The sequence below is a fragment of the Mastacembelus armatus genome, chromosome 7 (genome assembly GCF_900324485.2).
Source record: "Mastacembelus armatus chromosome 7, fMasArm1.2, whole genome shotgun sequence".
Lineage (NCBI taxonomy): Eukaryota > Metazoa > Chordata > Actinopteri > Synbranchiformes > Mastacembelidae > Mastacembelus > Mastacembelus armatus.
Window position 1 is genome coordinate 6949585 of NC_046639.1, and position 25204 is coordinate 6974788.

A 25204-nucleotide genomic window follows, 5' to 3' on the forward strand; every position below is an offset into this window, starting at 1 on the left:
CTGGTTAGCTTAGCTTAGCATAATAACAGCAACCAGGATACAGCTAGTCGTAGTACACTTTTGTTTTTGTACGGAATAAACAAATGAGATAGAATGTAAATTAGTTTGCTTTAGAGAAAAAGGTATAGACTATGTTATTTTTATACAGAGCCAGGTTATGTATTTCCCGATTTCCAGGCTTTATGCAAAACTATGGTAACCAGCTTTAGTGAACTGACAGAGTGGTAACAATCTTCTCATCTAACTTTCTGCAACAAAGTGAAAAAGCTTCTTCAACAAAATGTCAAACTATTCCTTTAAGGTTTATATTTGATATATAAATAATACTTGAACTTTAAGGGTGTCATTTAGCAGACATTCCCACAAGCTATGTATCAAACTCTTCTTTGAATTATGATCTAAAAAAAGTCATACGAAACGCCTTCTCTCCAACTGTGAGTATCCATTCCCCCAAAGACGTCTGGCTTATGTATGTTGTTGTTGTGCAGCACTTTGAAGGCTATGTCGTCTTGAGAGCTCTGAGAGGAACTCTGTGGGCATAGCCAGCCCCCCCCCCCCGCGCAAGGCAAGTGGTGAAAATAGTCCACCTGCTGCTGTCAATCCTCCACTTTGCTTTGATTGAAGCAACTGTCATCCCAAAAGAGCTTGATGGCTGGGTCAGCTGGGAGAAGGGGCTGAAAAAAGAATGTTAGCATGTCTTTCCCCCGCTTGTACCTTAAATATCTTCCATGCAGTTCACAGTGTTTAATTTTAGACTGCGCATGAGGCAGGAACAAACTGCTACTAGCTGAAGTCAAAGCCTGAAGCTTCTCAGTTTGCTTCATCCTGAGTCATAGATTGGGCAGTAGTTATCCTTCCTTGTAATATCAGCAGAAGCAAGAAACTACAGAAAGCAAAAATGTCAAATGGCAGAGAAAGCGAGGATCTCAATGAAGACATCGATGAGGATGAACTCCTTGCTATGCTTTCACCTGAGGAGCTTAAGGAGCTTCAGAGTGAGATGGATGTTATTATTGCCCCAGATGAGAGTGTACCAGTCGGACAGAGGCAGAAGGACCAGACAGAAAAGTCTCCGACAGGGACGTTCGACCACAGATCCCTGGTTGATTACCTCTACTGGGAGAAAGAGTCCAAACGTATGTTGGAGGAAGAAAGAGTGCCTGCTACTCTGCTGCCCAGTGAGGTAAGAGGTCAAAATGCCATAATTCATGGAAAGAACAATCTGGAATATAAAATATTATCATTATAGAGTATAAAAATAAAAATGTGAAATCATAAGGCAGAAAAAAAACACCTTCCTCTGGGTTTGGAATAACACAAACTGACCTTGATATTCTGTTTTATTGCTTTCATCAGAAAACTTTGATGGAGGAAGCTGAAAAGAAAGAAATAGAAGAGAACAAAAATGATGTGAAATATGAAGTGATTGAAGTGATAGAGGAAGTCATAGAAGAAGAAGCTGCGGATGGTACAAACGGAGAGGAAATTATAGAAGAGATAATTGAGGAAATTGTTGACGATGTTTATGAGAGCGATGAAATGAACGAGGTGGATATAAAAGATGGGAAAGAGGTGGAGCTGCCTGCGAGTGCAGACAAACATGAAAGCGCAGACATAGGTGTAAGTCTTGCTGATAAAAACACAGAAAAAGCAACAGAAAATGGTACAGATAGCAAAACGCCTTTTTCGCAGCCAAAGGAGAGTCAGAGCTCAGCCGCTAAACAAAGCACATCACCTGTAGAGAAAAAAGATATAAAAACAACAGACCCTTTGCTTCCCAAAGAGGCTTCAGAAGAAGCAGAGATAAATGAAACCAATGATAACCTCCCACAGAAAGAAGTGAGAAAAATTAACAAATTAAATATTCCAAAGCTGGCACTGAGTAGTATAAAAATGACATCAAGACCTTCAGGAAATGAGACAAACCTGGAGTCGACACTTGACAAGATTCGCAACAACAACCCCTCTGTCACCGAGGTAAACCTCAATAATATAGAAAACATTCCCAAAGAGATGCTCTTGGATTATGTCAACGCCTTGAAGAAGAATAAATGTGTAAAAACATTTAGTATAGCCAATACCGGTGTGGATGAAAACATAGCCTTCAACCTGGCAAATATGTTACGAGAGAACCGCAGTATTACGACTTTAAACATTGAGTCAAACTTCATAACAGGTAAGGGCATTGTTGCCATCATCCGCTGCCTGCAGTTCAATGAGACTCTCACTGAGCTGCGATTTCACAACCAGAGGCACATGCTGGGCCACCATGCAGAGATGGAGATCTCACGTCTGCTTAAGGCCAACAACACCCTCCTGAAGATGGGCTACCACTTTGAGCAGCCAGGGCCCAGGATGGTGGTGACCAACATTTTAACCAGGAATCTCGACCGTCAGAGGCAGCTGAGGAAGGAGGAGCAGAGGCAGCAGCAACTGAAACAGCAAAAGGAGCTGATGCAGATGTATGAGAACAGTCTAAACCTGCCTCCTGGTTTACTTGAGATGCTAGGGTACATACCACCCCTAGAAATCCTGAAGGAGAATGGCCTCGTCCCACCATCCCCAGAACAGAGCACTGCACCTCAAAAACACCCTCAAGAAGAGCAGCCAAAACCTCAGAAGCAAGTCAAATTAAAAAGAATTCCCAAACAACCCAATGCCGAACAAGCAAACCCATTAAGGGAAGTACAGCTAAAACGGACCCCCAAGAAACGTGACCCTTTTCTGGCGCTGGACCCAAGGGATGACAGGGGACCACAGAGGCCGAGTTTCCATCTAAAGAAGACTCCAAAAGTGAAGCTTACAGGCAGTGGAGAGTTGACAGATGGAAAGCCCAACTTGACTGATGTGATTAAGACTTTGAAGCCTGTTCCTCGCAGACGAGTACCCCCAAAAGTTGATCTCACACCCCGTGATCAACTTCTAAATGAGATCAAAAAGAGCAACGTGGCCTATCTCAAGCCTGTGAGTATCCTAAAAGTTAGTGCTTATGTGTAGTCTTTGGATTTGTAGTTGGATTTTTTTAATTACTAACAGAACAGCATTTGTGTGTGAATTCATCAAAATGTATCTATAAGTTACTCTAAAATTATCAATAAGGACTCGATATTCCACATACTGTCGGAGAAATCCAGCAAAAAGTTTTATTTACTTCCTTTGTCACTGCTTGCAGGTGCCACTCCCTAAAGCCCTGGAATCAAGTGAAACTGGTCTTCTCTGAAGTTATAACTTCAGCTGTTTTTTTTCCACCATGCTGTATGTCTATTTAAACAGATTTGGTGTTAGTCACCCTAAAACTACTCAAATAGCTGTAAATTAAGAGTGTGCTGTATTCTCATTACACATAAAAAATGCTGGCTCGTTGCTGTTCCACTCCGTTATTATCTCATTAAATGCTTGCCTTTAGGAAGTTGTAATAATAAAAAACCAGCTAATTGCCAAAACACCCCATATTTATTTAAATTTAAATGTATAAGCTCTTTCATTATTTGTCATCTCTGAAGCATAACACAGTAAAAAAGAGCTTTCACATAGGATTTGTGTATAGTATATATTTATAGAGTAGATTTAGATGGTCATTACACAGCTAATCTGTTCATGTACTTAACTTTTGCTAATAAAATCTCCTGCTCTTTGGTTGGGGATTCTTTTGTTTTGCGTGACAGTATATCATTGATAAACTAAAGTAGTCCCCAGTGGATAAATGCTGTTAGTTGCTGGTTACTACGTGCATATTGAATTAAATGACACTGTGTACATACCATCTGGGAGGCTAGTCATTAGGTTACTATCAGAAATAAGCTTTTCATTTGTTTTAGCAACAGCACGCAATCCACTGCTTAGTTTTGCATCTGACCTAAATATAAAAACAACAAATGAAGTTGTGGATGAATCTATATGTTCACAGTGAGACTTGATTTAAAATATGGAAAATGAAAACATTTTCATAGAGGACAGCCATGTACTGTGATTTCATCATTTTTCATGTCAATGAAAAAGTCACATAAAAACATAGATAATGGAGCATAACAATATTGCATCCATATACTATAAACAGTATCTCTGAACTGCATGCAGTCAATGTGAGAGAAGCCACAGGAAACAAGTGCGTTTACTTTCAGGGGCAGCAGTGTAAAACGAACAGGTGAAATTACAGATGACAGATTTATCTTCTTCACCAGCAAATAAGATTTGAAGGGAAAACAGCATAGGGTGTCTCCACTTCAGCATTTACTAATGAAAAGGGGACAAAAGTTAACATTTCAATTTAATCAATGTTTTTGCCTCATTTATATACTCTGTATCCTGCAACCTTTTTTTTTAAAATATATTTCTGCATGCTATATTTGAGAAATAAACAGATATAACAACAACCATGTAACATGACAAAATATTCAAACAAAGAAGCTGCACTTGCCATTCATTTTACAACATTGCATAGCAGTGATCAAATGGAATACGCTCAGATCAGCTTGTATGATGATGATCTTTATGCACAAATCTTTTGGCATCAGGAATATCTAAATTCCAGGATTACTACTCAGACCATATGTCTACCCTAGAAACAAACCAGTCTCAGATCACTGTTCATACAGAACCTAAAGTAACAAGTCGAGGGCTATTGCTGTTTTATAAGCAGTTAATAGTTCATTAGATTTTGGATTTTGTACTTGGTGAGAAGAAAATTTGACATGCTTTTTTTTCTGAGGTAGGAAGCTGAAAAGATGTGTCTAATAACTGCACTGTGTTCAGACATTCTGCTTTATTTTCCTGATAAAAAGCCTTCATGAAGAACAAAATGAGCTGTCAACAGGGGAACTTATCTATTTTTGGAACACAGGAATGCTCAAACCTTTGGTTATCTTTAGTGCCCATTGCTTCTCAACATCTAATCCACACAGTGATTGTGCAAATCTTGTTTAAATCTTGTAGTCATCTGTACACTTTCAACGGTGTAACCTAACAGATGTATAGGAGAACAAAGTAAACAAATATAGATAAAAAGAATGGGAATGCTAACTTCAGCAACTTTACATATATGAAGGGGATAAAAACAGATGTGAAGATGCTACCAAAATTTTAATCCATAATCTATGACACTGTCTTCCCTTGGCACACTCTTGGCTATGGCCTTACTCCTTCAGTTTGTTTTCAATAAAATCCTGAATCTTGTTAATTTTCTCCTCCTGTTGGTCCAGAAGGTCCATGATGACACCCATGGGGGTCTTCTTCAGCCCAACACCTTCAATCTTGTTCTCCAGCCTGTTCTTCATATTACGCAGTCTCAGAGAGGCATGGATCAGGATTACTACAATGGGGAAAAAAACAAAGAACTGGGGTGTTATTGTATTTTCTCCCAAAAGTAAAAAAATAATTCATTTTAAATGTCTCAAACTCAAAAATAGATGATTTTCTCTGAAACACGTCTTTGGAATATAACAAAACAAAATGTGATACGGCTGCAACCCAGCAGATGTAATGATATTACTTTATTCCCATGTCAGGCAGATACTGAATGCATGACATCAGTTATTAAATGTAGTCCTGTCCAAATCAACAACCCGTCAGCACATGCAGTAGTGGGCAGACCTCCTGGGAAGTGATCAAACTGTCTCATCTATCTTCCACCATGTTGAAGCTGCTACATTTGTTCTAACTATCCAACTCATCAGTGATCTAACCCACTCTAATGACCGTCTGTATTTAGAGAAGTCCAGCAAACACAAAACTATAGCTCTAATCTACAGTGTATCTTGCCTTGGGAGCTTTCAATTTAAAATCTCTTATGAGTAAATGTATTTCAGTAATACTGTACATGCTGTTCAACCACTCAAGTGAGTCAGAATGGGAACATGCTTGGAAAAACTTGTTCACCCGCAGAGAAACCTCAGTCATGCATCGCTGTGTGACTCACTACCCTTCTTAACTCTTTTTGCCATACAACATTAGCCAACAAGTGATAGCAATATGCTGCAGGGAACACAAGTTTAAAACTTTCAAATGACAGCACTAACTCTATACAGATAGTTCAAGGTTAATTAGTTCCCAGAGTAAGTGAGACAATAAATATTGTAGCTGTCTCCATTTTTTTTTTGTGCCAACTGTGTTCACTGCCACTACAAATGGACAGGATTATCCAGGGAACTTATGTGATGCAACAAGATGCAGATTCATCCCCAAATCACCAAGTTGCAGAAGATGCAAAGACAAAAAACATTTATGTGCTTTGTCATAACTAAACTAGCTATAAATTACTATGGGAACCGTGATTACTTGTAACCTAAAGGAAACTGTCAAAAGTAACTCAGTCCATATACAATACACACAATACAAATGGGTTAATTACAGACTGTATTTTAATAGAGAACACTAGCTATGTCATTCAGGATGTTAATATTCATGTACCATATCTGGCATTTAAAAGCATGTCATTTTCCACAAATCTCATGCAGAGACTAAAACTAACAATGAATTAAATGTACTCACTATAATGTCTATGAGACTAGAACGTGGTTTAGCTTATTCATCTGTGGCAGGAACCTGCACTGCTGTGCAACAACTATTAAAAACACACCAGTGAGCACACCACTGCACTGGGTGGCATATTTCCTCCTCACATAATGCACAGAGCACATCTTGTTTCAAAAAAAGAGATCCTAATGCTAAGAGCTAACAGTTGTCATTTTTTACAGTCTCTGAAGTAAGAAAGAGTTAAATGTGCAAGAGCCTCAGTTTTGCTACTGGAGCAGACGCACATGCTCATGTTCTTTGTGTAAAAAATCCTCACAAATATATTTGAATTAAAAGAATTAATAACAACCAGTGGTGAAAAAAGCTGAAAAGAATCTAAGATGACTACCAGTTAATGCAGTAAAACAATAAACTAAACTAAGGTGACTGTTAAGGTGATCTATCCTAGATTGGGATTTGTGATTATGGAACCCAGTGAAAATGTATTTGTAACAGCACTGAATGTAATGAGACTTGACTTACGGAGCAGAGGGAAAGTGATTCCAAAGATGAATACCATGACACCACCACAGAGAGACAGCAGAAAGTAGCTGGTCACCATCACCCCAATGACAAACAGGGTGGGGTTCTTCCTTTTGAAGTTCTTGATGGTAGCTTTGTTCTCTCCTGCCCACACGGAACCCATGAAGACCAGTGTCACCACAGCTCCTCCCAGAAACATGCCCAATGGGTTCAGGAACCTGAATATTGCAACATAAAAATGCCTGAATCAGGGTGCAGGCCTTTTTTTTTTTTTTTTTTTTTTTTTTTTTTAAAGCAAAGTGACAACCAGCTGACAGCAGTGACAGGCAACTATACATGCGCTGCAGATGTGATGAAGCATCACTGATTATGACGGACTGGCAAAGTCAGGTTTAAACTAAAAAAGAGCTGTGTGTTTCATCAGCACCATTTAAGATAGCTCCAGCGTTTTAACTGTTTGGTAGTGACATCACTACCAAAACAACCATTCAAAAAGAATGTTTATATGCCAAGTGGTGTACGTATGTAAAAAGAAGCGACTACAAAAGAGTTAGTTAGGGCGCACAGCAATGGCAGTCGTTTCAGAAATAGCTTGTGTGGTCATGATGGGTGTGGGCAGAAGTATGCAGGCAGTACAGATGCTAGCTTGGCTGCGCTAGCATGTACTTACCCGACAATGAGGATAATCACCAGAGCCACGGCGAAATAATTGGTCTGATAGTACAGTAAATTACTGATCATTCTGTTGTTCCACTTTGCTAAATCCCCGAAGTCTGGTTTGGCAAAACGGTCTGTTCCGGGGAAGAAATCATCCCACGGTCTGAGCGGTGCAAGCTCCATCTTGGTCGCCATGTCTTTAACGTGGAGAGATAAACAGCGCACAAACACAAACACACGCGCTGCGTAAATATTTTGACAAGTCAGCTGATCGACGTTTCTACACTAAGGGCAGATCTCGAGACGCCGTAATTTCGCGAGATCTCGGAAGAAGCACTTTTAGAATTTTAGACTTGCGTCCTTGAATGCGCAGGGATGCGTCCAGTAATATTATAGAGAATCGTATTACTATGGTTACAATTATTGTATTGATTTGGTAGTGTATTTTATTTTACATGATTTAACCTTTTATTGCAATTGTATCTACGTTAGTATTTTATGTGATTCATATAAAGAGGCTGCTATGACTATCTATCTATCTATCTATCTATCTATCTGTCTGTCTGTCTGTCTGTCTGTCTGTCTGACTGACTCCTCGGTGAGAATAAACCTAATACCTATAAATGTGCCCATACAAAAGAATAGTTGACATCACAGTAAGAAATGAACCTCGCTTAGTTTTCGATAATCACTTTGCGTCACATTTTGTCATTTTACGCTGAGCGCCATACTTTACGCAGCTTTGACCCTGGTGAATACTGCAGCTAGACTCGAGGACATGGGACCGTGAAAGTATGGCGGATGCCGAGGAGCCGTAAGTCTCAATGGATGAAAAATGCCATTTTTCCTAGTTAACCTCTCGCCTTGTGCCGTTTAACCAGCATGTTTTAACCCGTGTTTGCCTTCATCTTCCAGGGAGAAGAAAAGAAGGCGAATAGAGGACCTGACTGAGAAGTTAGTGACGAATGCTAAATAAAGGTCTCTGACTGGCAGCAGGTTTGCGAGAGCAGCGACTGCTGGGCCAGGAGACGTAACGTTATACAAACATTTTAGCTAGGAAACGTCTTAATATCCCAGCCGACCAGCTGGTTGCACAATTCATGCACTGACACAGTGAATCCATTAGCCGTGTCTGGGATGAACAGCCCGTTACATCCGTGCAGCAGGTCCACATACTAATGATCCTCAGCGTTAGTGCTCAGTCACAGAAGGTGACTAAAAGATTCTCTGAATCTGCAGTAAGCATTAACAATAAAGACCTGGCCTTTGAATGCTATACACTAATGCCCCACAATGCAATGCACAGAGACAGTGAAGGGCATCAGTCAAAGGCAGCTAAGCTGTGCAATCGTGAGAGATGAATTAACAGAGATGCACCAATTTCAGATCAGTAAGACAATAACAAGTCCAGGTGATGTTGACCCAGAAGAGTAGTTTTATGGTAATACATGTAATAAAGGATAATTAGTATTATAATAGGGATAAGTATTTATAGTACAAGTTCAACATATTTTGATGTATTGTTTCCCTAGAATGGCTCTAGATGGTGGACACAGGGACAGTGGTTGTGACTGGGATGGCCGGTGGAATCATGTGAGGAAGTTTTTAGAAAGACCTGGCCCATTCACCCATCCGGACTTTGAGCCAAGCACTGAGGTGACAAACACCTGCATGTGACAGAATGCATGCTGTTCATATGTCAGACAGAATCAGACTACTGTGACAAGTGTTAGCGAGATGGCAAGTCATAGTGCATTTTTTGTTTCTTTAAGTGTTGTGTTTCTTTCATCTCAGTCTCTACAGTTTTTGTTGGAAACATGCAAGATTCTGGTCATTGGTGCAGGGGGACTTGGATGTGAACTCCTTAAAAATCTGGTAGGAAATAGCTTTAATCCACATTATATTCATGTACTTGCTCAAGTGTGAGGTGAGCAAATACAAACTGCACTGATTTAAAGAAGTTCTTATATAGTGTTGCTGTGCTTTAGGCTCTGTCTGGGTTTCGCCTTATTCATGTGGTTGACATGGACACGATTGATGTTTCCAACCTCAACAGGCAATTTCTTTTCAGGTAGGTTTCATACAGTAGACATTCATTGCCCTATATTATTGTCTTATTGTCCTTTACCAAAAATAAATGAGAAAAATGATGCAAAGTTACATTTTACACATTTCATATGTCCTAAAATAAACTGTTTCTGTATCTGCTTAGGCCCAAAGATGTTGGACGACCAAAGGCAGAGGTGGCTGCTGACTTCATCAACAGTCGTGTTCCTGGATGTAAAGTTGTCCCGTATCCTATGTAACAACCGTTTTCATAGTGGTGACACAATTAAAGTTTATAATCACATTGTATGTGATTCAACAGAACCGTTTTCCTTATTAACATGCAGTCACTTTAAAAAGATCCAAGACCTTGATGAGTCTTTCTACAGGCGTAAGTTGGTTTTTCTTGCACGTTTATGCAGGAGCGGACATTTCCATGTAAACAGCTGAGAGGTTTCAAACACTCATTTCTTTACAGAGTTCCACATCATAGTCTGTGGGCTGGATTCCATCATTGCCAGACGCTGGATGAATGGGATGCTGGTAGGAAAGATAAATTTGATTCGTATTTGTATTTCATTGTTATCTTTGTCTGATATACATTTGCCTATCAGAAGCATACTACGTGAGCTTAATCTGTAGTGAGCTGTGATTGATGTTGCCTTCTCTAGATATCCCTCCTGAGCTATGAAGACGGTGTCCTAGATCCCAGCTCCATCATCCCCCTCATCGATGGAGGAACAGAGGGCTTTAAAGGAAATGCTCGTGTCATTCTGCCTGGCATGACCGCGTGCATCGACTGCACACTGGAGCTGTACCCACCACAGGTCACATTTTACAGCAGCAACTTATCTTCTAGTTTTACTTTTAAGATCCTTGTAGATACACAAAATGGAGAACAGTAATAAGCAGCCTAATAAGTTTTTACAGAAGCTTTCGCATTTGCTGCTCGACTCAGGTGGTAGTTGGTACAACGCAACTGTCGTGTGTAGTGGGCTAAGTTTCATTATCCCATCTGCAGCAAAGGCCGTTTGCAATAGGGAAAAAAGACTTTGTTCTTAAACATAGGTAGAAAAAGCTACTGTACCAGTCTAAAAGGACAAAGAAAAGAGCGCCACCTACAGAAAAACACAGAAAAATATGTGACAGGAGTCGTGTTGGACATTTAGTGTGAGACCAGTACAGCAGCGATCTTGCAAAAATTAACAGAAAAAAAATATAGAAATTAAATTATAGAAGTAAAAGTTTAAACATTTTGTTATGAAGAAGATTATTTTTCATGGATAGGCACAAGTAGTTAACTTATAGCTCTACTGAGGTGCAGTGACTACAGAATCAATGAAGTTCTGAAAAAAGGTTCAGGGTTTACTTTTTCATTGTGCAGCACAGAAAAGGGCTTGTAATGATACTTTTAAATAATTTTTGCCACCCACAGATTAACTTCCCCATGTGCACCATCGCATCAATGCCTAGGCTACCAGAACATTGCATTGAATATGCCAGAATCTTACAGTGGCCCAAAGAAAAGCCTTTTGGAGGTAAGATAAAAGTATTCACATTATAGTGTTTTTTTACATTACCACATCAAGTCACATAACCATCTACCTCTTACAATAGCTAACAAGCAGGGTGTTCTCCTCCTCTAGATACCAGCTTAGATGGAGACTGTCCAGAGCACATCCAGTGGGTATTTGAAAGAGCCCAAGAAAGAGCTGCCCAGTTTAACATTACAGGAGTGACGTACAGACTCACTCAAGGTGAACCAGTAAATGAAAAGACTACAATTCACTGAAGCCTAACTCAGTCTTTTGGTACATTGCTTACCATAATTAAAAGCTCTACCCCAAGTATCTATAGGCAGTAACGACATTAAACCATTAAACTCACAAATGTTTCTTGTGTCACAGGAGTTGTGAAGAGGATCATACCTGCTGTGGCATCCACTAATGCTGTTATTGCTGGTATGACGTCTTTGTAACATCTTTGGTTTTTGTTGCAGAGTTACCAGTGGATTTAACCTGTAATCCCAAAATATAATGTGCCTAATTTACAGTAGTTAGCTAAGGATATGCTTATTTTCTTTTTCCAATAATGCTAGTTCAAAACTATAAATTTAGGTAGTTATCTAGGTATGCTAATGTTGAGTACACATTTTCAACTTTCTGTTACATGTTTCACAAAGACTGAAAAGAAGAAAAAAAAAAGAAAAGGAAAACAAACCACCACTTTCGAAATACTAGCATTCTTAGAGCACCATGCACAGTACTCTTGGAAAGATCTGTGGCCTGTGGTTCCTTTTTAAGGATTCAACACTATTCACAGGAGCAGTTTAATAAACATTAACGTCTTATTGTACTTACATATATATTTTTTTGTTTGTTCTCTACAGCTGCTTGTGCCACTGAAGTTTTTAAAATTGCTACAAGGTTGGTAACAAAAGCACATTTCCTAATTATATAGTGACTTTTCAAAGACGTAAGATTCTTTTTTTTTTTTTTTTTTCAGTGCTTATATTCCGTTAAATAATTACCTGGTCTTTAATGATGTGGATGGACTCTACACCTACACTTTTGAAGCCGAGCGAAAGGTTTGTTTTGCTGTATTTGGAGCCAGTGCAGTTGTGTCTGCAGGGGAATGTACATACAGAGAGTAACGTGTTATTCTGCATCTTCTTTGATGGACAGGAAAATTGTTCAGCATGTAGCCAGGTGCCTCAGGATCTCCAGTTCCCTCCTTCTGCCAAATTACAGGACATTTTAGAGTACCTGACAGAGAACGCTTCTCTGTGAGTATTCAGAAAAAATATATTGTGATATTACTTTAGGAATAATAACACTTATCAGGTTAAGATTGAATATAAATGTTTTCTAGACAAATGAAATCCCCAGCTATCACCACAACTCTGGAAGGGAAGAATAAGACGCTGTATTTGCAGGTAATATATTTAATCTTTGAAAATGCTGCATGGTGTTTGATCACCTGCATTTCCCTATGAAACTGTGATAACTATTTTTATTCCAGTCGGTTAAATCAATTGAGGAACGAACCAGGCCCAACCTCTGCAAGACTTTGAAAGGTAAAAAGAGGCTGTACTCCATTATCTTTCCAAACTAACCTGCAGCTGCACACATTCATGATGGAATATGTGTTTTTGTTCTGGAGCAGAGCTGGGCTTGTCCGATGGACAGGAACTAGCTGTGGCAGACGTCACGACACCCCAGACAGTGCTCTTCAAACTCAACTTCACTGCCTGAACTTCCATTACAACACATAAAACTGATATCAGATTGACTGCAACTGAATGCAAGCTGAGTGTTACACATGGCTACTGTGACGTTGCAGTAGGATGTAAATAAGATGAGTGAGATCTCAGAGTGAGATAATATTGTTGTATGCACAGTATGAACATGTAATCAGTTAACAACATTGTTTTTTTGTTTGTTTTTTTTTGTATTGCTAGTGTTACTTATGTATTTGTCCCGTGCTGACTTACAGTACAATGTAACTATTTCCCTGTCAGCCAAATGAAAATAATGATGTGCACTATGCTCTAATAAAGTTTTATTATCATGGTTGTAGAGGAAACAATTCACCACGTTTTCTACTTTTTTTTTTTATTTAGAAGCTGGGTCAACTCTCTGGACTATGGCTGCAGCACTGCAACACCCAGTTTTTTTAAAATAGGAGACCTGGTAGAATATTTTATTGGCAATGAAATATCAAATGGATCTTTTATTTATTAAAATAATAAATGTTTAATTTGACAATCAGAGATGAATGCCTCCTAATGGCTTTCAGGCTAAAGAAACCAACATCCTTCTGCCATCTTTGGTGCCTAGTATTTGTTAGTTATAGCATTAACTGGCTCCTGGATGAATCCTATAGTAGCTTCATATGTGGTGTATCCAACTTCATATTTAAGCCTCGCATACAAGCGCATTAAAGATTTGTTTTAATATTTAGTACTCACTATTTATTGCTTTGACATTTTACCTAGAATGATGTGATTTTTCATTTGACATTAAATGCAAATACAAATGGTTGATTTGCCAAAGTTAAGAAGCAAAAGACAGAAAAAAGTGAAATAGCCTAGATTATAAAACAAAAAATAATACAATGTAATAAATAAAATCTACATCAAAATGCTAAATGCGCACAAACAGAAAGCAGTCGTGATAACAGTGTAAACTACTGGCTGATGAAGTTTGTAGCCTGTGTGTGTGTGACGGGAGGTCAATATTCACTTTAAGCTTCTCAGAGCGCTAATGAAAGTGGCCGCATGTTGTCCGGACAGATGGTTTCTGTCTTGATTAAGTTTTAATTTTCCTGACAGGAAAAGCTGACAGGCTGCGCTCGTGGGACTGATCCCACTGTGTTGACAGACCAACACGTCTCTCACATCCTATCCTGCCTGAAAGGCACAGCAGCTCCAGGGACAGGAGCTGATGTGTGAACCCGCAGGTCCTCCCGGAGCCGGTGCCTTCACTGTTTTCTCTATCAGCGGCATTTAGCAGCAGGCGGAGGTGTCGCGATTTTTTCCTCGCTCGTTCTCTGAATTAAATCAGAAAACTTCACAATCACGTCTGCTGCAAAAGTTTTGCATCTTCGATGAAAAGATCTGGCACCATGTTAACATAGACGCTGTCATGTGTATCAACAGCCTGTCCAGAGGTAAGTGGTGAAATACAAATATTCATCTCAGTTTTTACAGAATAAATGAATGTATTATTAACAGAGACATATTGCATTTTAATAACTGATTGACACTTCACTGGTTTAAACGCCTTAAAGTTGAAACCAAGTGTTAAGTGTGTTAAGTGCTGAAATGAAAACACCTCAGACAAACTAGTGAAATAAGCAGTTGAGGTTTACTTCATGTCCTGCATTCAGTTATGCTGTAATTCGACATAAATGTTCACGTCCCAGTTTTCCTGTGACTCATGTGGAAAACAAGTTGTTTTGGAGGAAGAGTTAAGCGTTGGACGGAGAGATGTTTACAGCTAAAGGGATAATATGACTCAGGAAACAAGTGCACTGACCCACTCTCATCCATCTCCTGAGCTGCCTCTTTTATTGGCATTTTTTTAAATTTGCTTTGGCTTACTTTGGTCATGTGACTGTCATAATTGGTGCAAAGATCAGATGAATTACATATTAGGAGTCAGGGTAGCAGAAACATTTAATAAGACATATTAATGTGTTTTTCTTTATAGTCACATCATTATTGGCCTAATTCTGTTGAAGTGTGCACGCACCTTTTTCTCTGTGCAGGTAGGATGAAGCTGAACACACTGGCTCGGCCATCATACTGGGGTCTCCTGCTTCTCTGTTTAGTAAGCCTCTGCAGCCAGCCAGTGTCCGCTGGCAACCAAAGCTCCCGAGGACAGGCAGGTATGTGTCAGACCCAACCAGACCAGTCACAGACCCTAAGGGACTCATTGTGGCTCTTGGTCACCAGCCTGGTTGCCTGGTACACAATTCAGTTTGAGCAACAAAGATAGCGACTTACTCCGCCCCCTATTTAGAAATAGAAGTGAATATTAAGGGAATAGTATTTTATGATTGATTCTTAGAGCTTTGCATTTTAATATATATTAATGTTAAGATGCTCTAAAGGGTTTTGATTGGCCATGTGCTCTGTTGCCAGTCATAGTGTAACTAATGCTTCCTATATTAAGCCACTGTAATTGGGTATGACATGCTGAGCATCTGTGCACATGTGAGACAGAGAGTACACATTTGGAAATCAGTGTGGCAGTGGTGGAGGAAGCATTAACATCCTTTACTTACATTAAGTAACAATAAATCATTACGTTAGAAGTATCAGCTGCAAAGTGTCAGTATTGGTTCTGAAGAATAATGACTTCTGATAGTAGTAAAATTATTTTCAATTATGTCATTGGATCATTAATACTGGTGAATCAATGTAGAGGCAGCATTTTAGCAGCTTTTTATGTCTTATACCTGAACAGTTTAATTCATTGGTTCCCATCCTTGGTGGTCAGGCCTCTAACAATAGTCCAAAGATAAATGCTGGAGGGCGAAATGTGAATAATGAGTTAGGCTCTGCTATCTAAAACTGTATTCAGTTTTTCTAAATTCTTCTAGATTAGATTATAGAGGAGATCCTGGACACAGAACGGGTCTCAAGTAGACACTGCTTCTTTATAAAGGCTAAATCAAAGGCTATAAATGCTAAATCATAGAAACCACTGGTTTACTCAATAACACGCTAGACACATAAACACGTGTTTGTAGTTTATAGCCAACTCTGAATACTCTGAATGAAAACTTTTCAGTATCTCTAAGTTTTGGATTTTGTTGCTTTACACCAGAGCCACAGCAGTGATCTTATACAACATGAAATCTGAGAGTTTATTTTAAATAATTACATCTTTGATTGTAGACCAAATTAACCTTGCAGTCCTGCAGGTGTTGTTGGTCATGCAGTGAAGTCAATCATCTCAGTTCTAAATTAGTATAATGCATACAGCAGTTTTTCTCTTCTTGGTGTTTATTCACCCCCTTCAACAGGAACTGTCAGCATGAATCATCATTGGTGTAATAATCACCAAAAGCAACATTCACATCCTCTTATTTTCTCTTCTGTGAAATGATGCAGCAGATCTGACATATGTTTTTCTTTGTGCTGCTTTTTTCTGTTCAGTTCTGCTGGTCATGCACCTCTGAAACATGAAATTAGTTAACTGACAGTAACTGCTGTTAATAGGTTTTGACAGCTGATTTTCCTTTTTCCTTGACTGTGGGATAAGTGCTGATGTTTGTATTCCACATGGTGGTGCTGCAGCTTTAGAAACATTTTAAATCTAAAGAACCCTTTCTTGGATTACCTTGTCACCTGAATAGGTGTAATAAAAATGCTACTGTATTAATATCATTAGTATATTTAACATCTAATAAAGCTTAAAAAAATCATTGCAATTTGTCTACAGTGCTGGCATCTATAAAGGTTGCACTCATGCAGGCTGCCTCTACTTACATTCAAAACTCAATATGAAAAATGGACAACTTTCCCTCCAAATTTTTGTCCTCAGAGTCATCACAGGAGAGGACAGGGACTTGTGAAGTGGTTGCTGCTCACCGTTGCTGCAATAAGAACAAGATTGAAGAACGCTCTCAAACTGTCAAGTGCTCCTGCTTCCCAGGACAGGTGGCAGGGACAACAAGGGCTTTGCCCTCTTGTGTTGAAGGTAATATTACTGGCGCCCTCTCTTACCGCTCTTAACCAGAAATATTCTGACATGACATGAATGCATTACTTGTCAAAGTAGAGGCAGGTTAGTCAGTCTCACCAGATTTCACTGATACTGGCTGTTAGGGACCAGAAAATGTGACATCTGATTGAAATATTTTTTTCAAGTCATTCTTCTGTTGTATGATTTTTTCTTCCAGCCTCCATTGTGCGTCAGAAGTGGTGGTGTAAAATGGAGCCATGTCTGGAGGGGGAGGAGTGCCGAGTTCTCCCTGACCTCACTGGCTGGTCATGCATCTCTGGAAACAAAGTAAAGACCACAAAGGTGAGGAGAAAGCCTGCATTAGTCCGAGTCACAGCGGCTCAGTGCCAACACTGTACAAAACACAACACAAAGTGGATTTGGTTTAAAACATGGTATTTATAGACACCTAAATGCAGTCATACGACAAATCTCTTCCCTTTTATTGCATTACTCTTAAGCAAACAGACACTGGTAGACTTGTGAATGCTCATTCTTTGATGCTGAAAAGATTGTGCAATCAGCCCTAATAATCACTGTTCCCTTTGGCCACATCAAACATCTTGCTCTCCACGAGGCACAGTGGGCTCAGAAAACCTAATTCTATAATCTGGTGAATGATGGGGCCAAGAGGACAAACATGAAATAAGCTGTAAACTAATACCCTGACACTAAGACCCATGTAATTAAATCTGACAGGCAAAGGAAACCCCACTACATTTAGAAATGCACTTTCTCATAAGTTGCTTCTTTGTTGAACTGTTATTTGTATGATTCCTGGGGAGAAACATTTTCCTTGGCATGCAGCACGCCATCAGTGGCTACACAGTAGACGCGTGTATTATCAGATTGTAATTCCAAATATAACTGCTGCTCAAGTTCTGCGATTAACAAATGGTCGACTGAAAATAAAAAAAAAACAAAACAATTTTGCCATGCCATTCATTCAATGGCAGTATCAGATTGGATATATAAATATATATCCAATCTGTTATATAAATATATATCCTGATATATAAATATATATCCAATCTGTATTCAGAAACAACTGTGATGGAAAGAAACAAAAGCAGAAATGTGAAATTGTGTATCTGCTTTTGTTGTTTTTAGGTGGCACGGTAGCAAAAAAAGAAGCTCCATCTAATCGACACAAGCCCCTCCCGGCCTGCAGCAGTCACCTTAACTAACACTGGACTCTGAGGACAGTGAACACCTCGTCAGATAGAGCAAAGAACAACATAGATTTAATTAGATATCTCCTGGCTGAGCCTTAAACTGCAGGAACTCATTATTTTAATTTCCTTTAGCTTGAACACAATTTTAGTTGGGGTTAATCCCATGGAGTGGACAATCTATTAGCAATTGACTTGAGATAAAATGATGCAGCGCCTTTTTCCAGTCCAGACAGGCAGCTCCTGCAAAACTCTGTAGCTCTCTTTCAGTGCTTGATATGCTGGGCACATTGCGATGCACTCAATCAAAGTTTGGATGGGCCTGCTGGCACATACTTAAAAAGAGATTTTGTGGATTTTTAGGAGGCAGAATGTGAATCTAGTGTGTTGTGACTCTCTTCTCCGATCAAAGCAGAAGACCACAAATACTGAGAAATTTATGATCATGTAGCATTTGTAGACACAGCTGTCCTGTAGACTTAGCCTACTCTGAGTTTTGTAAAGATGTCAGATCCCTTTGGACAAATCCTTTCCACAAAGCGGCACTCACAAATATGCCTGTGTGTGCGCGCGCGCACACACACGCACGCACGCACGCAGGCACGCACGCAGGCACGCACACAACAGGCTGCTTTTCGACTCCACTAGTTGGACAGGCCACCACCTGCAACGCTGTGATGGCATGCACACAAGCATGAAACCCTGATGCAAAACAAGGACTGTTTGAAATGCTAATCATGGGGGAGAAAGGGGAGCGAGAGGAGAAGAGGAGCTTCTTCACTGCTGGGAGTATTTACTTCATGCTTTTGTTTGTCTCTCTAAACTGAGTGCTCCTGTGGAGGGGACTCCGCTTATAGTAATGATGGGAAACATTGGAGATTCTCTGCCTTGAAGCAAATCATAGCTATGAACAGAACAAAATGTTCACCATATAACCACTTCATTGTCCTCTATATGAATAAGATTTCTTCCAGGCCCACCCTGATTGCTTCTCCTTTATCACTTGAGTACAGCCAGAAATTTTGCATTTTACCTTTGCAATGAAGAGACATTTTATAATGACACCACTACAGTGAATGTAAATTATTCAATCTGAGGCATCAGATTTGTATGAATGCCAACATACTGTGCTATTTGAAAGTGGCTGAATTCTAAGCAATTTGCCCAACATTTACTTAATGAAATTATGCATTATGGTTGTTTTGATAGTGACAAGATATTTCACTGAGCTGTCATGCAGTCCAAGGCATTTTGTGCCTAGGTTTGCTTGATAAACATTGAAGTTGTAATTATTATTTAATATTAGCAGTGCTGTGAATGTTGTCAAAATGGCAAAAGCATGTAATTTTAAGCTTTATGTAATGATTTTCAGACAAGCTGCAGATTTTAGAAAACCCCTCCCTCACGTCTGTGATGTCATCCAGGCTATAAAGCCTTTGGTGATGAACTGAAGACTTATTCTGTAGATTCACTGAAAGCTGGTCACAGAACAAATTGTTCTTGTTAACACTGCTTCAGTTCAGGAGCTTTGTAAACAGCAGTGTCGCCGTCATACATACGTGTCCTATTGTAGCTACTTAACTTAAACCCATTAGAAGCGCATGATGCAGCTGACACCAGTATTGAAAAGCAGATCTGACCAATATCACTTAGATAAAGTGGACTGATGGTGCTTCTATAATGTTTACAAAAGACTTTTGGTGTATTGAAATGTAATACATCTATTGTGCATCAAGGGTGGACACAATAGCAACTCTTTACAATATAATGCAGTTAACTCCAGCAATGCCTCAAACTACTTTATGGCAATAACATGTCTTTAGAGTTGAAATAATACATGTCTGGGACAATTGTGTGACAGAGTTAGTATGTAGCACATTGTAGTGGTACAACACCTGTACAATGTGCTGTTGGATTATATTGCATTACCCTGTACAGGTTTCCATGTGATTTTGGAATTGTCTTAGATATAAAGGTATACTTCAATGACATGTGCATAAACCATCAGTATTTATTTCAGAATATTTGGACCAGATGCATTATATATATTATTATATTATATACATATATTATTATATATATATATATTATATATATGCAGTGTATCCACTGACGCACCACCACCACCTTTTGTAGTGTGAAGACCTCACTTTGGGTTGTAGGAAGCTATTGATTTACCATTGACAATCTATGGACCAAATGAGTGATGAAGAAAATAGGGAGCAGATTCATTGGTAATTAAAATATTTTTTTGTTGCAACTAATAGATCCAGATGATTTCTCAATTTTGATTCTCTTTAGATTTGGACAGAACTGAAGCTTCTCTTGGATTTTTATTTTCTTTCACCTTCTCCCATTCAGGGTCACCACAGTGGGGATCAATTTGTCCACATGATCTATTTGGCACAAGTTTTACACCAGATGCCCTTCCTGACACAACCTCAGTAGCTTAGGCTAGCGTTCCCCTAGTCTTCCAGGTTGGTCTCTCACCCAAGTACTGACCAGGCACAGCCCTGCTTAGCTTCCAGGAGCGGACGCTATCAGGCACTTGTACTCAGGTCTGCTTGAAACCTCTCTTCGATGTTTGTTATAAATGTACAGATCACTCTGGAGTAAACCAACAAATATTTCAGTCTATTCTAAGTTTGTTCAGGCAAATGATTACGTGATTGGTATATGAATAAAAACACAGGTGACTGAGTTAACTTCTCATGCTCGAACTGGCAATGAATGATTCAAACTTGGCAGCTAAGTTAAACTTCTCTACAAGTCCAACAATAGTCTTACCCTATAATTCAGCTCACTGAACTGTTCCCCATCTTGTATTTATGAATTCATATATTATACAGAAATGCAAAGCTCATTCAAGTTAAAGGTCCCAAGATTCCACAGCTGTTCTTAAAATCTGAGTAGACCTGGCAAAGAAAGCTTTGGAAATCAGGAACTCATAGAGCTACATTTTCTCACTGACTCTACAGAAGCTGCAAAAACGATGAATCCACTGGGAACTGAACTGAGTAACTCGATATGTGACTTCCATATCGTTACCATCCTTACGCTTCATTCTGTATTTACTTTTTCACAAACATAGCCACACTTCATATTGTGATTACATGTTTTCTGTAATATATTCTGCCACTTTTATGACCACATTTTGTGTAATAAGTAATATGATTTTATTTTTAAATTTTTCAACAACAACTAACTTTTTGAAAGAAAAGGTTTGAAATAAGGAAAAATCTTTAACACCCCAGTGGGGTTTATAGCAGGGATGACAGCATGCAGCCTCAAATTTGTGCCCATATTCCTAAAATACCAGCAACCCTCACAGCTTTCTTTTTTGTGCTTCATTTTCAAAGGAGCTGGTGTGACATTCTTTAGGTGACTTTCAGATGTGTTTTAGATAAAATCTGTGATTTATACACACTCATGCAAGCTTTTACAAAAGTCTTAAAAACCTGTGCAGTGCTGCTTGATTACCTTTTATCTCTAAAATAACTTTAAAGCCAGTCAAAAGAGCATCATATCTGTGCTCCTGTACAAATTGAGTGGAAACCCTACACGCGTCTGTCATAATAACCTTAAACATAAAAATTGCACCCTAAATTCAAAATAAAAGCAGCAAAAACAAGGTAATTAAGGCAGGAGTCATTGGATTGTGACTCTTCGCTTGGAGGAATTGAAGCAAAAATATACAGCAAATCACAACATAGGGACAGAAGATTAAATAAATGCGTCTTCTTCTTATAATTCACAAACTGAGACAGAAACTGTAACCTCACAATTTAGATATGTTCTTCAGCAATTCTTTAGATGTCATATTGTTCAAACCACAATACAAACAAACAACACATTTCTGGCTCATTATTTGATATCATTTTCCAGTTGATATGTGGCAGAGAACCTTTCCTTTCTTGCGTCTGTCTGTTGGGGACAGTACTTCATGTTCACTAATAGAAAATAAACTGTCCTGGGGCACATGAAAAACATAATGGAAACACTGGTCTATTCCCCTTTAACAACTTTTTCCTCATCTAGAGTTGACACTTGCAATAAAAAATGTAAACACAATTCTCCATCTCTCTCTCTCTCTGTATATACTCTGTGTGTGTGTGTGTGTGTGTGTGTGTGAGTGTGAGTGTGTAACTCAACTAAATTAGCCTTCTTTTACTGCAGGCAACTACAGTATATGGGTGAATCAGAGCAGTAGAATGAATGTTGTTTGGTCATAGCTCAGAGGTTTCATCTATTTGATTTGCCATTAGGCATACATACTGTCTAGATTAGAGATTCCATTTTTTACTTAATTAAAACAGAGTGAACAATTACATCTTAATGAACAAACATTAATTGGACAATAATAACGTCAGCTTTGTGTGATGTATACTTATGGATTCATGCCTGATGGCTGTGTTACAGTAATGATCCAGATTCTGTAATGCACCCAGAATAACACAGTCAATACTGATGCACAGAGAATCACTCCATACAGTACGTACTCAATGCGGAAATTTTATAGATTAACTTTTTATAGTATTCTGTCTATTTCTGAGTGAGGGTGAAAAAATCTAATGGATCTCAGTTTGTCATTATGTTCTTCACCCAAGCTATAATAAGGTTTCATTTCACTGGTTTCTGTGTAAATCATTTCAGTTTTTTTTTCTTCAAGCAGGTGATATCTTGAGAAAAGAAGCCATTCTAAATTACTTTCATTAAAATGTAACCTGGACCAGAACAGCCAAACTTAAAGCTATCCCTCCTCCTTGACACACCTGAGGAGAACATTAACTTAGTAAGTAGAACTTTATTGAATTGAATGAATAATTAAATCCACCCCCTGTAAAGCTACAAATGCTTACTTACTTTACTTGTTTTAGCACTTTGGTTTTTGTATAAATTAAACAAACTGACAATTACACATTAGTTAGAGACATTTATCAGGGACAAATTCAGGATACCTGCTTTCCACTCTTACTGCTTAATGTTGACACTGCTGCGCATTAAAGTGGCACTGATTTTCTCATCCAACTCCCAGCAAGAAACAGAATAAGTGTAGTTCACGAGATCTTGAACACGTACTACTACATACTAAGATTAGCTCTAAGGATCAGCATCAATGAAAAGATCATATTGTTATATATTTTTAGTGGTCAAAGGCTTGGCCTTCACACTGCTAAACTTTAATTTCGCATCTCAAAGAGAGATTCTTTTTATTCTTAAGTTTTTTGCCTGACAAGTTAATAAGCTAATATTTTGATCAGCAGGTAGCCTTGAACATGTTGCAACTGCAGAAAGTTTCAAATATTTTGGAAACAAACAAGAACAATGGTGTAAGTCTGCTGAGCTTCTAAAGTATCATGTACTCTCACAGGACAGTGCTCGGCACAGGCCGTGTGTTTGTTGTGGTCAACCTTCAGACCAGGACAGCCTAATTTCCCAAACTATTTTTAAAGTGTCTTGTATGGGTAATTGTGATTTACTGTCAGTCTGCATTAAAATCGAGTGCAATAGTGAGGCCGGAGTGATGAAGAAGAAAATAACCTACAGCATGTCTCCTTAGACAGGGAGACAGATTGGACACGAGTCAGTCGCTGCTCATTTCTTGTCCTTTGCTTCAGCTGATGACACTCACATTATGTCATTGTCGGCCGACAAACAAACAAATAAAAATCTCAGACAGTTTCTTGGTGAAGAACACAATAATAAAAACATTTAAGGACAGATACTGTGAATAGGTTGATCTTAAAGATTATGGTGGTAACACTAAAAGTCATTGCAGTCCCCTCAAATGGCAAAAACCTTTTATTTTAAAGGCTAAAACATAAAAAACAAAGTACCCAACCTCATTAAAATTGTTAGTATTCATTAAAAGTGCGACTTTAACTCATTTTCAGGTTTTTCATAGGCAATATTTTTTAGTCTGTAGTTTTAGTAAAAAGAATAAGAACACACAGCCTTCTCACTCAGCCTGGAGGCACTTCCATGTTAGGTGTGTTCAGCTTTTCCGCAAAGCTAAACTGTTATACCAAAACTATTTTTGAATACTTGTGGTTATGGTGTACTATATGTTGTGTTGTTCACAACAGCTTGACAAAAGGTAAGAGAAACTCATCTTTAATTCAAGTCAGGCTTTCTGACACAGAGATAAATCCTCTTCCCACTTATAAGGAAAAGAAGCCTCAGAGTATTCATCTCTCTATTCAGCAATTATTTAGCCTACTCGTATCCTCTGCAATTCCAGAAAAGGATTCGGTTTTATGCTTCTGTTAGCCATTTAGCTCATGCTCTGACCCAGAGTGACACTGAGTTGCTTGAGCTGATACTCTCCCAGCCAACAGTCTATGCCAGACACACACTTGTCGCCTTCACTTGCGAACAATCATGTCAGGTTCACAGCAGGTTACACCCTATTCAAATTACCACACCTGGAAACTAAACATTTTGTTGTATTTTGTCTTCATGATGCAGTGTGATTCCATTATGAAACAATTTTTAGCCCTCTGATTTAATTTACCCTCTCATATTTGCCAGCATGAAAATCTGTGAAAAACGTCCCTGTAAAAATGCAGAATGCCAACTGAGAGCCTCAACACTGGTCTGACATAACTTGATATAAGCCAGTGCAACAGACACTGTGCTGGTGTCATTGTAAATCTGTCTATGTTTGCTTGTGTGATCAAGTTGTTATTCCTTTGTGAGGACCTAACAGCATGAAAGGCCTGGTGTTCTCTGCATGAATCATTTAGATGAAAGCCTTAGGAGGAGGGGAAAAGGAGCACAAGGCACCTGATGTCAACTTTAATTAGAATCCAGTTTGGTCTGTGTTATCTTGACTTTGAAATCCCAGAATCCTGCAGGGGCACTGGAGACAGTTCTTGGTTACAGGATGTGATTAGACTAGATAATCTTGGTGATTGCTTGATGCCTCAGAAAACAACAGAAAAGAGGAGCTAATAACTTTTACCTTGTGAAATACTTTGTGTATGCTTTATATGTGCATAGGTAGGTGTGTCTTGTGTCTTGATCCAGCATTTGGCAAAGCCATGCAGTTAATTTTCTATTAACTAATAAAGAGGCATCTTTAGCATTGATCTTCTCTAC

At 38.8% G+C, this 25204-nt stretch overlaps 4 protein-coding genes across 6 annotated transcripts; 3 read left to right on the forward strand and 1 right to left on the reverse strand.

The window, feature by feature from the left end:
• Positions 1-726: 726 nt before the first annotated feature.
• On the forward strand, positions 727-5061 carry lmod3 (leiomodin 3 (fetal)). Its single transcript, XM_026332762.2, has 3 exons — positions 727-1183; positions 1357-2964; positions 3173-5061. The coding sequence occupies exons 1-3, from the start codon at positions 899-901 to the stop codon at positions 3218-3220; spliced, it is 1941 nt and encodes a 646-aa protein (XP_026188547.1). The 5' UTR covers positions 727-898; the 3' UTR covers positions 3221-5061.
• On the reverse strand, positions 4094-7925 carry LOC113145723 (PRA1 family protein 3). Its single transcript, XM_026332763.2, has 3 exons — positions 7664-7925; positions 6994-7211; positions 4094-5308 (listed from the first exon to the last, which is right to left on the reverse strand). The coding sequence occupies exons 1-3, from the start codon at positions 7843-7845 to the stop codon at positions 5133-5135; spliced, it is 576 nt and encodes a 191-aa protein (XP_026188548.1). The 5' UTR covers positions 7846-7925; the 3' UTR covers positions 4094-5132.
• A 455-nt stretch (positions 7926-8380) lies between these two features.
• Positions 8381-13284, forward strand: LOC113146107 (NEDD8-activating enzyme E1 catalytic subunit-like). Of its 3 annotated transcripts, none has more exons than XM_026333390.1 (18): positions 8381-8464; positions 8566-8604; positions 9183-9306; positions 9445-9525; positions 9639-9721; positions 9863-9943; positions 10044-10087; positions 10175-10239; positions 10368-10523; positions 11132-11234; positions 11343-11453; positions 11604-11657; positions 12086-12122; positions 12202-12283; positions 12381-12481; positions 12568-12631; positions 12718-12772; positions 12862-13284. In XM_026333390.1, the coding sequence occupies exons 1-18, from the start codon at positions 8445-8447 to the stop codon at positions 12948-12950; spliced, it is 1389 nt and encodes a 462-aa protein (XP_026189175.1). In that variant the 5' UTR covers positions 8381-8444; the 3' UTR covers positions 12951-13284. The 3 variants fall into 3 exon arrangements, with proteins under 3 accessions (XP_026189175.1, XP_026189176.1, XP_026189177.1); XM_026333391.1 differs by having other exon boundaries at positions 8391-8464; positions 8566-8628; XM_026333392.2 differs by lacking the exons at positions 8381-8464; positions 8566-8604 and adding an exon at positions 8655-9091.
• A 773-nt stretch (positions 13285-14057) lies between these two features.
• On the forward strand, positions 14058-18681 carry LOC113146108 (chemokine-like protein TAFA-2). The gene is made up of 5 exons (XM_026333394.1): positions 14058-14367; positions 14968-15087; positions 16752-16907; positions 17110-17234; positions 18042-18681. The coding sequence occupies exons 1-5, from the start codon at positions 14343-14345 to the stop codon at positions 18051-18053; spliced, it is 438 nt and encodes a 145-aa protein (XP_026189179.1). The 5' UTR covers positions 14058-14342; the 3' UTR covers positions 18054-18681.
• Positions 18682-25204: the final 6523 nt, after the last annotated feature.